Source organism: Pteropus vampyrus, unplaced genomic scaffold, assembly GCF_000151845.1.
Source record: "Pteropus vampyrus isolate Shadow unplaced genomic scaffold, Pvam_2.0 Scaffold55, whole genome shotgun sequence".
Taxonomy (NCBI): domain Eukaryota; kingdom Metazoa; phylum Chordata; class Mammalia; order Chiroptera; family Pteropodidae; genus Pteropus; species Pteropus vampyrus.
This window is the reverse complement of record NW_011888836.1, coordinates 9,142,017-9,155,534: the sequence shown is the minus strand read 5'-3', so window position 1 is coordinate 9,155,534 and position 13,518 is coordinate 9,142,017. Positions and strand designations below refer to the sequence as shown.

The 13,518-nt window shown below is 37.2% G+C and overlaps 1 protein-coding gene across 1 annotated transcript in view; it reads left to right on the top strand.

Annotated features, from left to right (window-relative positions):
* MYOM1 (myomesin 1) overlaps window positions 1–13,518 on the top strand; it is a gene marked incomplete at its 5' end in the record, with an annotated part of 103,970 nt that overhangs the window by 51,268 nt on the left and 39,184 nt on the right. The window contains one exon of the mRNA XM_011360499.1: window positions 7,516–7,630. Coding sequence (XP_011358801.1) covers window positions 7,516–7,630 — 115 coding nt within the window. The remainder of the gene's footprint in view (window positions 1–7,515; window positions 7,631–13,518) is intronic.

The window sequence follows — 13,518 nt, the reverse complement described above, 5'->3', positions numbered from 1 at the left end:
TGCCTTCCAGATTCCTCTAGAGTGTTCTAATTGAACCAATTCCTAACTCTACCTACCAAAGACTGTTTTGCTAAAGCCACTGAATCTCTCACTAATACCAAAGGGAAATATCAAAAGAATATTTTTCTTTATTGTCAGCAGTATCTAGAGACCCTGAATCCACAGTAGGGCCTCAGAAACTGGGAGAGTATGATTCTAGTTCTTTAGAGTGAAGTGTGGCTTCACCACAGTCATACAGAAAGCTGCACACTGAATGCTGTTGGCAGAGTAGGCCGTTGCCTAGAGGGTTGCGTTGGAAGATATTCAGAGTGTAACTGGTCTGAAAGATCTCTCCCATCAACTTGCCACTATGTATGGACTAAAGTCCATACCATCTGTCAGCCACTCTATGGAGTTAAGGCATTTATAGTCCCCATAAAAAATGTAAATATATCCTTCAGGAGAAATGCCCCTTAAGCCATTACGCTCAACATTCCATTAACTCAATTTAGCACATGCAAATGAACCCTCTATCTCTTAAAAAAAACCCTGAGGAGATAAGGAAGGTCACATTTAATGGGGACAAGAAGAGGTCAAGGAAGACCTGGAGCCTAGGATGCTGTTTGTCCAGATTTATCAGGAAGCTTCTAGATGTAAAGATCCCCAAAGGCCAGTGTAAAGATCAGACACATCCTGGATGGTGGTGGTGACTGTTTACGGCAAGGACAATTTCTAAATCCTCAGTCTACCACAGCATAGTGTCCCAAGAGCCTGAGATTGGACCTGACTGGGATAAAGCAATACAAGAGTGATAAGCCAAACAAAGGAGACCAAGAGGCCAGGAAAAAAAGGGCAGGAAAAAAACATAATAGAGTTAAAACACATAAAAAATGGTTAATGTCACTCATTTAAAAAAAAGAAAAACAAGAAAGGCAAATTTGCGGGGGGACAAGGAGGAGAGAGAGAGTGAGAGAGTGAAAGAGATTGAGGTTGCATAAGCCTCACAAACTAAAAATGAACTTTCTGTAAGGAAATAATCATAAGAGTTTGGCCACATTTTTAAAAGTGAAAATAGAATTTTGATTTTTCTGATTAGAAAACTGACACACGCTCATGATGAAAAAGTCAAACAATAAAGGCATAAAGAAAAAAAGTGAAGATGTCCTGTAATTCCTATACCCGTTTTGATGTACATTTACTCTTCCAGATGTATTATATTCAGAAAAATTTCAAACCTCAGATGGAGAAAAAAACATACATGTTAAAAGTTTAGTCTGGTAAACTTAAGTGAGGATAGAAGATATAGCTCCATGAATGAGAGAACTTTAAGCACGATTACAGCCAAAACATATGGTTTCTACTGGAAGCACCCACATTCAATTCAGGGGTCCCCAGAGAGAGTTAAAGATGTTTTACTTTCAACCAAAAGGATTTAACCTAACAGAGCTTACTGTTTTTCTTTTTTATTGGTAATTATAGCCTGGTGAGACAATATGATGAGAAGGTAGTGAACATTGGAAATGTGGGGGAAATGAATGGAGAAGGCAAGGTGATGCAGGACAGGGCGAATCCCCCCAAGTGGAAATTCAAATCCCACACCTAGAGAGGGTGAGTGCTTAACTGAGTGCAGGAAAGAAATCAAGCACATATCAGAGTTAGAGACAAAGAAGTTTATTAGAGAAGGAATAAGACTCCACAGACAGAGACATGTTCTCCTCCCAAAGACAGAGAATGAGAGAGCTGAGAGGGATAGAGAGACAGACAAAAAAGACCAGGAGAAAAAAGACAGACAGAAAGACAGGCGAAGACGAAAACCAAGGTCAAAGAGAAGACAAAAACAAGGCAAGACCCCGAGCGTTTGTGGAATTCAGTTTATATATCATTCTTAGTTTCTATGAATTACATTTTAAGGATTGTTTACTTATTTTCTTTTGATGGTATGGGTATACAGTGTGAAAGAGAAGGGTATATAGGGAGAAAGCCTGCTGGCAATCCCCAGCCTTTGATCTATAGGTTCCCATTGTTTTTGGCCATAGGGAATGAATGTAGGGTCTGACTTAAAGATTCTGTTTTCTCTTCACATTATGGGTAACTGGTTTGTTAGTAATCCCAGTAGGAATATTTCTTTGTGCTGTAGGTTTCCCTTGGTCTGATAGCACATTGCAAGCTCTGAATATAGTTTGATTTAACATTTAGTTCTTGTGCCTCTTCCCTACATCAAAGGGAATGCTGTTCCTTCAGAAATTATAGGAAAGGGGGGAAAATCCAAGAAAAGGAAAATCAATGTGCATAGATTAGGCATTTCTAATGCTTTATGGCCAGCAGTCATTTTCTCTGTGGCAATGGAAGAGTAGAGGGATGTTTCTGTCACCCCAGAGACCAAACACTAGGATATGGATTTAGTTCCTGTGTCATAATGCAGAAATCTGACTCACAGCCACATATTACCTAGGTGGCATGTGCAGATGTGGCAGATACCAGGAAACTGGTCTATTTTTGTCACAACAGGAAATGTTTCTGTTCCTTTCTATAATCCACAGTTGCTTGACATCATTTCTAAACATAGAATTTAAATACATCAAATTCTGTGTAGTTAGCCTGTGCTTAAACTCAATTCCTTTACAGATTAAAATTAATTTCAAAAATTCATTAAATCCAGTGAAAGCTATAACTGCATAAAGTGACACTCCATTGTTATAAACACAATGCAGTTAAGTAATTAGATTAAAAACCTAACAATTTAATACATAGCTTATTTAAATGTATGGTCACAAACACCTTGCTTAGTTGAATAAATATATTCTAGCTTTGTTTGATTTAAATCACATTTTGGATATTGTTGTCCTTCACAACATATGGGAAAAAAATTGCACCTTCTGTGTGTAAAAAATTCCTTCTTTAAATACAATATAGCTTTTAAATGTCATATTTTAAAAAGAAAAAGATAACTGGCAAAACATTAATAGTTTTTATAATAGTAATGAGACTATGATGAACCCAAAGAAAGTCACAAAAAATTATGAAGTGGGATTGTCATATAAAAACATATCTTAAATGTTTTTTACAACCCTTCAACTCTTAAAACTCTAGCTCAGTAGCATATATGTAATAGATTCTCAGCAACCATCTCTTTGATTATTGAAAATGTAGGGATTTAGAATTTTTATCCATTTTGATTTTTCACAAATTACTAAAATTCACAATCATGTCAATTGCTTGTCTATATTAAATTTACAAGGACAATTTTTGTTTGTTTTAGTTCTAGTATTTTAACATGCTTTTAAACAAATGGAAAGTGTCCATGGTCCATGCTTGTAATTCCCCTCTCTTGCCAGGAATTTTATCTGAAATTATTCATGGAATGTCTCAAAACAATCAGAAAAAAGGGGGGGCAATAAAAATGCTCTTGTGAGCACTTTTTATTTTCTTTTTAATTAAAGAATGAGATGACTAAGTCCTTTAATGCATACCTGAATTGGTCTCTTGTTTCTGATGCTGCCAGCCATTAAATCTAAAAAAGAGTTGCAGAAGATCTGAGAAACACCTAGTAACTTACAGATGACCTAGAGAGAAGAAAGTCTAAAGCTAAAGCCACATGCTTAGTCTTTGACTGAATCAGGTCTAGAACTCAAGGCCTATACCTTTTGTGCTATATGGAGCTGACTCTTGAACAACTTGGTTAGGGGCACCTCCCCACATATATGCAGTCAAAATTCCTTGTATAACTTTTGACTCCCTAAAACTTAACTACTAATAGCCTACTGTTGATCGGAGGCTTTACCAATAACATAAACAGTTGATTAGCATTAATTTGTATGTTATGTGTATTATATACTATATTCTATGCTAAAGCAAGCTAGAGAAAAAATGTTATTAAGAAAATCATAAGGAAAGAGTAGGTAAATGCTGTGCTCGCGTCCCCCCATGACCACATCAAAATTACAACTAAACTACAGGACAACCATCGTTAAGAATCACCTGAAGTCTAGCTGAACAGAAGTCCTATAATGAAGCATATACAGAATAAGCCACATCAAGACTGGTAGGAGGGGCAGAGATGCAGAACAGGCTATACCTATACCCACTTGTGTTGGTTAAAAATTGGGAGGGATATTTTGGCCAAGGAGAAAGGGTCTAAGACCCACAGCAGGCTCTCCAGTCCAGGGTTCCAGTACTGGGAAGAGAAGTCCCCATAACTTCTGTCTGTGAAAACCAGCAGATTGTGGCTGAGTTAAGACAAAGAGCTGCTAGAGTCCCAGATATTCTTCTTAAAGGGCCCATACATGGACTTACTGACAGGCTCACTTGCTCTGAACTCCAAAACTGGGGCAGCAGCTCAAAAGGCACCAGGGACATTCAGGGAGGAACTGAATTTTCTGGCTTCAGGGTGAGGGCTGTAGGGGCAGCTTTGTCTCAGATAAAGAAATGTTCCTTTCTTGAGCCTTCCCCTCATTCAGCATGCAGACATAAGAGGGTGCCATATCTGACTCTCCATCAAGCTAGCTAACACTGTTTGCCTCACCCTGGTGATTCCCTGAGACCTCGCCTCACCCAACTTGTGGGCCCACCCAAGCCACTTTCAGTGGCTTTTCCATACAAAGGACCCATCTTTGCTCATGCTGTAGACTTTCCTAAATTCTCTTAAAGATTCACAAACCCCAAACAAGCAGCATCTGGCCTCGTCCTGCACTGTACCATTTGCTAAGCAGCCCCAAGCCTGCCACTAGCAGCAGCCAACCTCAGTTAACAGCCTAGCCTCTCCCAGGAACTTTCAAGCCCAGCACAAGTGACAATTATCTGCAGATCACTTTTTAGCTCATATCAAGTGGCCCTGGGAAGGGTATAGGCAGTGACTGACTTTGCCCTGCACTGGAGTCGCTCTCAAGAGGCCCCAGAACCAACGCACCTGGTGGCTAGCTTCAGATCACACCAGAGCACCATCCAACCATATCCACAAATGACACACTCAAAAGGCAGATTCAGCAGTCACCAGTGCCCTGCTAAAGCAAATCCTGCTCTGTAGGGTCAGCCCCTACACAACAGTTCCTCCACTGTAATCACAGTCAGTCCTCACAACCAATTAGCCTGAGGGTCAATCCCTCCCACTGATTTACCAACAGCAATCAAGACTCAACTACAACAGGAGGGCATACACAACCCACACAAGGGACACACTTTGAGCACCTGGCTCAGGTGACCAGGGAGACTGCACCACTGGGCCCCACAAGACACTTACTACATAAGGCCACTCTACCAAGACCAGGAGACATAGCAACTTTACCTAATACACAGAAACAAACACAGGGAGATAGAGGAAACAAAGAAACATGTCCCAAATGAAAGAACAGAATAAAACTTCATATAAAGAACTAAAAATGTAGACAAGCAATCTAGCAGATGCAGAGTTCAAAACACTGGTTATAAGGATGCTCAATAGTCTTGACAAGAATGGCAGAGATAGGAAACATAAAAAAAAAACAGTCAGAAATAAAAAATACAATAATAAAAATAAAAAAGACATTAAGGTGAATCGACAGTAGATTAAATGAAGCAGAGGACCGAATCCATGATTTAGAAGATAAAGTAACAGGAAACACACAATTGGAATAGCAATAAGAAAAAAAGAATAAAAAAAAGATAAGGAAAGTTTAAGGGGTCTCTGGGACAATATCAAGTGTAACAACATTCATATCATAAGGGTACCAGAAGGAGAAGAGAGAGCAAAGAATTGAAAACCTATTTGAAGAAATAATGATGGAAAATGTCCCTAACTTGGAGAAGGAAATAGACATACAAGCCCATGAAGTGCAAGAAGCCCAAACAAGATGAACCCAAACAGACCCACACCAAGAAACATCATAATTCAAATGCCATAGGTTAAAGACAAAGAAAGGATCCTGAAAGAAGAAAAAAGCAGTTAGTTACCTACAAGGGAGTTCCCGTAAGACTGTCAGCTGCCTTCTCAGTAGAAACTTTGCAGGCCAGAAGGAACTGGAATGAAATAGACAAAATGATAAAAAGCAAGGGCCTACAACCAAGATTACTCTACCTAGCGAAGCTACCATTTAGAATCAAAGGACAGAAAAAGAGCTGCTCAAACAAGACAAAGCTATAGGAATTCATCACCACCAAACCAGTATTACAAGAAATGTTAAAGGGACTGTTTTAATAAAAAGAAGGGGGAAAAAAGATAAAAAATATGAATAATAAAATGGTGCCAACTACCTATCAATAGTTAATGTAAATATAAATGCATTAAATGCTTCAGTCAAAAGATGTCGGATGGCTCATAAATAAGAAAACAAGACCCTTACATATGTTGCCTATAAGAGACCCACTTCAGATCAAGACACACACAGATTGAAAGTAAAGGGATGGACAAAGATATGGAAATAATAAAAAAAAAAGCTGGGGTAGCAATACTTAGACAAAACAGACTTTAAAACAAAGGCTATAACAAGCAACAAAGCAGAACCCAGTAATTCTACTTATGGGTATTTACCCGAAGAAACCCAAAACACTAATTCAAAAAGATATATGCATCTATATCTTCATTGCAGCATTATTTATAATAGCCAAGAAAATAGCCAAGATATTGAAACAGCCTGAATGTCCATCAATAGATGAACGAATAAAGAAGTCGTACATATATACGATGGAATATTACTCAGCCATAAAAAAGAATGAAATTTTTGCCATCTACAACAACATGGATGGATCTAGAAAGTACTATGCTAAGTAAAATATGTCAGACAGAAAAAGACAAATGCCATATTATTTCACTACATGTAGAATCTAAAAAGTAAAATAAATGAACAAACAAAACAGAAACACACATTTTGATGGTTTCCAGATAGGAGGGGCCTTGGGGGGCATGGGGGATAAGGGGAAGGGATTAAGAAATACAAATCGGTAGTTACAAAATAGTCATGGGGATGTAAAGTACAGCATAGGAGATATAGTCAATAATATTGTAATAATATGTTCAGGGGTCCCCAATCCCTGGGCCACAGACCAGTACCAGTCTGTGGCCTGTTAGGAACCAGGCCGCACAGCAGGAGGTGAGCAGTGGGTGAGCGAGCAAAGCTTCATCTGTATTTGCAACTGCTCCCCAGCATAAATATCACCTCCTCTGCTCCACTTCAGATCATCGGGCATTAGATTCTCATAGGGGCACTGGTTCCTGGTGCCAAAAAGGTTGGGGACTGCTGCTATGGTGTCAGACAGGTACAAGATTTATTGGGGTGATCACTTTGTAAGTTATTTAAGTGTCTAATCACTGCATTGTACACCTGAATCTAATTAATATTGTATGTCAACTGTAATTGGAAGATAAAAAATTATTTTTAAAAAAGGGGAAAAAATCATAAGGAAGAGAAAATGCACTTATTTATTGAAAAAAGATTTGCCTAAGTGGACCTGTGTAGTTTAAATTCATGTTGTTCAAGGGTCAACTATAAATCATTGTTGCAGAGGAAGAGCTCTTTTGTTTAAGTGACACAGAATGCTTATTACTTTTATACCTCCTTCTTCCAGGTGCAAAACCTCAAGGAGGGTGTCAGCTATGTGTTCCGTGTTCGAGCCATAAACCAGGCAGGTGTTGGCAAGCCGTCGGACCTTGCTGGGCCTGTTGTGGCAGAAACTCGTCCAGGTGGGCTTTTGCTTTTTTGTGAAAATTAATCTCATCTGTGTAAGATAGCATAGTAACATTAAACCTAACTTTCTGTGTTTCCTCTAGTTTTCAAAATCATCAATATATGCTATTTGAATAATTGATAAGTATGACCTTAAGCCATGAGAATCATTTACCACACCACAGGAGCCTCAGGACAGGAGTGAGCCAGGTTTGAAGTGGTCCAAGGCTATTCTGGTTCATAACTAAAACTTGGGGAGTTCCTGATCAAATTATGTGTTCTAGACTGACTGTTTCAAGTATACATTCCTGGGATGTTATTCTTATTATACCATGGGATAAAGTCCCACAGAGGATTTTTCCAATCACTGAGAAAGCTGGAACAGTGCAATTAGCAAGCACAATCCCTAAACAAAAGTAGGATTTTTAAAATTAAGTTGAACTAGGGGTCAGCAAACTTTTTCTATGAAGGACCAGATAGTAAATATTTTCACCTCTATGGCCACATGGTTCCTGTCACAATATTCAACTCTGCCATGGCACAAAAGCAGCCATAGATAATATATAAACTAGTGAGCATGGCTATGTTCCAATAAAACTCTCATGTACAAATTATATGCAATATATAATATAAGATATTATATGCATTATGAAATTTGAATTTTAAATAATTTCACGTCCTGAAATATTAATCTTCTTTTGATTTTCTTCAACTGTTTAAAAATGTAAAAACCATTCTTAATTTGCAGGCCATATAAAAAGAGTTAATGGGCCAGATTTAGCCATGGATCATAGTTTGCTGACGCCTGGGTTAAACTAACAGCAGTCCTAACGGAATGATCTAGAGTTGAGGCAGCCCTCATTTCCCAGTTTCAAGAGATGTCATTATTGGACAAAGGAAGATGGTCTTTCCCTTTGCTATGGGAACAAAGTTTACAATGTTCACTGTGTAAATAGTTTACTGTGCAAATAGTTTCAGATGATTCTATAATAACAGTTTATTTTGTCATTTAACCTCTATCACTTTTCAAAGTTATCTGTTTCAGTTTATTCAAGTTATATAAAAGAAAGCACTAGAAATGAGAGAGGATAAAAAATATTAACCAGTTATTTTAAGTTTATATTCATTCTATTCCAAGCACTTTCACTTTATCCCTATTTTCAGACCGAAATAAAGCGCAAACACATAATTATTTTTATGCTGAGAAAAGAATGTAAACATAGAAAACTCTGTTCTCACTTCATGTTATGTTGAAAGTACATCAAATGTACCCTTTTAGGAAATATTTGTCCCCTTCATCCTATTACTTCATAACCAGCTTTCAACTCTTCTTACAACTAACCTCTAGAGCTAGGGAGGACAGAAGTGACCTTCTTATACCAAAGTGGGGTGGGTGTGTCTGGAGAGAGTGCCACACCTCATATAGGTCATGAGAAAACAGAAAAATGCTAGGAACATATATACCAGGTAAAAGGTAACACACAAAGATACCAACATGCATATTCCTATAAAAATCAGACCCTTCGTGAGCCAACTGTGAGGAAATATAAGCAGCCAAAGGGACGTGCAAAGGGACCCAACTGTCAAGTCTACTTTTGTAAGAACATTTAGATTACTATAAAAGTAAAACTCTTAATCTAGTCATGGGTAAATTACAAGCACACTTTTAGCAATAGAATCCAAATCCGATTGAAGAAAACTTAATTTATTATTTTCTCATTCATAGCCTTAGAATGGCAGGTGGCCAAGCACGACATTAACAAAGCCATCACTATGGAAATTTTACCACCAGAAAAGGATCTGCTGGTGAGCTCCTGGGCAAGAGTTTTGTTTCATTGATTTGGAATAAGACACCAAAAGTGATTTTTTTGTGGCCATTCTAGCCCTAGAATGCAACTACAAATAGCAGCTGCAGACATTGATAGACTAAACAGCACCAGATTAACCCACTCAGGAACCACTGGCTCACAGCCTAGGAAAGAACCCTGGGGTGCACAAAGTCAAAATGCTTTGCTTTAAAGGGGCACCAAAACCCAGAACTTGTTTCATATGCAATAGGCACATTCATTCTTGGAACATGTATTTCTTGAGCAATTACTACATGCCAAATGGTGTGTGGGCACCAGGAGTAGAGTAATGTGACATTTGTCATGTATTCTGGGATTTTTATCTAGTGGAAAAACCAGAGTTTAAAACATAATATAATGAGAGCTAGATAGAAGTTCATAAAATATTTCCAATTAAGGTTAGTACCTGTAAAAACTTACATATAGCCTAAGGTTGTCTGTATTTATTAATTTTGTTAAATACCAGTATATTACTTTTACCCAGATATTTATTTTATGTTAGAATGATTGGGACTGGGTTGGGGAACATGTTATCAATTCCAAGATCTGCAATGTGAAACTTGGATTGCTATTTCAGAAGAATGATTCCTTTTGGAATGCATTATTAAAATTTCAGAAAGAAAATAAAGCTTATCATGTAACAGCAAACTTCAAATACATCGAACAAGATACCTCAAGTGTAATTTAAGTTCCAGGCAAAAGTTAACCTAATCTGCCAGGGTTGGTAGGATCTCTGGTCTCCCTTTGATGTCAACAAATATGCCAGCAGATGTAGCTCAGCCACTGCCACAAAGTCTAATCATGCTGGTAATGAGGATACAGAAAATGGACAGTGTCATGTTCTACCAGGAAATCCATTAACTAAAAAAAACTGCAAGAAGAATAAGCTGAAAAATATTTAGTGTAGATGTGTTGGTACATCTATTCTTGATACCCGATATTAAACATTATCTGTGTTGATTGCATCAGGCCTAGAGTATTGGTGGAGGCAAGGTAATCCAGATCAGATGGGAGACAAGAGAGAGACCTGCAAAGGTATAGCAAGTGATCTGGAGGACAACAAATAACTGGCAGTACATACTGCAGGTATTCTTATCAGAGGAACAGCAGTGGGCAGGAGACTTCAGGTGGTGGTCAAGAGAACCCAGACGCAAGGCAGAGTCCAAGCTGGAAGTTACTGGAAGTTAAGACTTGGTCACTAGACTGGGTTACTGGAAGTTAAGACTTGGTCACTAGAAGCAAGGCAGGCTAAAAGAACACAGCACCAGAAGAAATAATGAGTTGGGATTGAGATGACAACCTACTAACAAACTGTTTCTAAAACCTGGTTGGTCATAGAACCTGGTAGGGTTGAGAATACAAAAGAATGCTCAGTGGCCTAGTGGTGAAATCTTGAAGGATTCTGAAGCAGAAAGCCAGGCTGACTATTAAAGATTAGCTCAACTGACTTAGAAAACTGCACTTTTATTTGCTAACTGATCTCTTTAACGCATTGGAACAGTAGTTCTCAACCATTGCTGTACATTAGAATCATGCCAAAAACTTTCCGAAAATATCGAATGTATCCCAGACTCCATTCCAGGCCAGTTAAATCAGAATCTTCAGGACTGAGCCTGGGCATTGCTTCATTTTTGTTTCTTTGTTTGTTTAGCTCTTTGGGTAATTCTAGGGTGAAATAAGGCTTGTTAACTGCCTTAGACTGTGGCTACTTCAAGATAGAAACTGTCTTTTCTCTCTATATGCCGAAAGCCTAGTCCATGGTGTACAGTAGTCATTTATTAAATGGAAAAACTAATGAATGACTACCTGTTTGGGCCAGTGAGTGTGACTATGTTTTCTAGCCAAGGCAGGTACACTTATCCCTAGGTTTCTTATAATGAACTTTATGATCATGAAGGGTGAGCTGGGAGAGAAGCGTCAATGGAGGCTGTGGTACAGGCACCAGAGTCTTCCTCTTAAACATAGAGAGTTCAGTATTACTTGTGGTTGATTACATTAATTAAATTCTATCTGTTTCTATTCTGTTGCACTCTCCAGTCTTATTTTACATTTTTAAAACTTTGAGTTTTCAATTAGAGTTGACATTCATTATCATTTTATATTAGTTTTAGGTATACAGCATAGTGGTTAGACATTTATATAATTTATGAAGTGATCCCCCTAGTTAATTTAGTACCCACCTGGCAGTATATATAGTTATTACAATATTATTGACTATATTCCCTATGCTATACTTTACATCCTTGTGATTATTTTATAACTACTAATGTGTACTTCTTAATCGCTTCCTCCTTTATAACCCAGCCCTCCCAAACCCCTTCCCATCTGACAATCCCCACTTTGTCCTCTGTAAGAGTCTGTTTTCATTTTGTTTGTTTATTTATTTTGTTCTTTAAATTCCACAAAAAAGTAAAATCATATGGTATTTGTCTTTCTCTGTCTGACTTATTTCACTAACCATAATATCCTCTAGGTCCATCCGTATTGTTGCAAATGGTAAGATTTCATTTTTTTTTATGGCTGAGTAATATTTCATTATATGTATGTACCACTTCTTCTTTATCCAGTCATCTGTTGTTAGGCACTTAGGTTGCTTTCATATCTTGGCTATTATAAATAGCACTGCAGTGAACATAGGGGTGCATATAACTTTTCGAATTAGTGTTTTGGTTTTCTTCAATAAATAGCCAAAAGTACAATTTCTAGGTCTTAAAATAGTTTTGTTTTTAATTTTTTGAGGAACTGTTTTCCATAGTGGCTGCACCAATTTGCAATCCCACCAACAGTACATGAGGATTTCCTTTTCTTCACATCCTCACTAACACTTGTTTTTTGTTTTATTGATGATAGCCATTCTGACAGGTTTGGGGCAATAGCTCATTGTGGGTTTAATTTGCATTTCTCTGATGATTAGTGACATTTCATATATTTATTGGCCATCTATATGTCCTCTTTGGAAAAATACCTATTCGGGTCGCCTGCCCATTTTTTAATTGAATCGTTTGGGGTTCTTTGGTATTGAGTTATATAAGTTCTTATAAATTTTAGGTATTGACCCCTTATCAGATGTATCATAGTCAAATATCTTCTCCCATTCAGTAGGTTGTGTATTCACTTTGTTGATTGTTTCCTTTTCTGTGTAAAAACTTTTTAGGTAATGTAGTCCCATTTGTTTATTTTTTCTGTTGTTTCCCTTGTCCAAGAGGATATATCAGAAAAAAATATTAAGATCAATGTCAGAGTTTGCTGCCTGTGTTTTCTTCTAGGAGTTTTATGGTTTGGGGTCTTCCGTTTAAGTATTCAATTCATTTTGAGTTTATTCTTGTATATGGTGTAAGAAGATGATCTAGTTTCAATTTTTTGCATGTTATCTGTTCAGTTTCTCCAACACCATTTATTGAATGAACTCTCTTTACCACATTGTATATTCTTGCCTCCTTGGTCATGAATTAAATGACAATATAAGTGTGGATTTATTTCTGGGCTGTCTATTCTGTTCATTGATCTATATGTCTGTTTTTATGCCAGTACCAGGCTATTTTGATTATTATAGGCTTGTAGTATAGTTTGATATCAGGTATATAGTTTGATATCAGAAGAACTTTGTTCTTCTTTCTCAAGATTGCTGTAACTATTTGAGATATTTTATGGTTCTATATAGATTTTTGGATTATTTATTTTAGTTCTGTGAAAAAAATGCCACTGGTATTTCAATAGGGATTACATTGAATCTATAGATTGCTTTGGGTAGTATGGCCATTTTAATGATGTTAATTATTCCTATCCATGAACATGGTATATACTTCCATTTATTTGTGTCTTCTTCAATTTCTTTCTTCAATGATTATACCTCTTTGGTTAAGTTTATTCCTATGTATTTGGTTTTTTCTTTGATGCAATTGTGAATGGCATTGTTTTCTTAATTTCTCTTCCCATAGTTCATTATTGGTGTATAAAAATGCAACTGATTTCTGAATATTAATTTTATATCCTGCTACTTGACTAAATTTATTTATCAGTTCTAACATTTTTTTGGTGGACTCTTTAGGGTTCTTTAT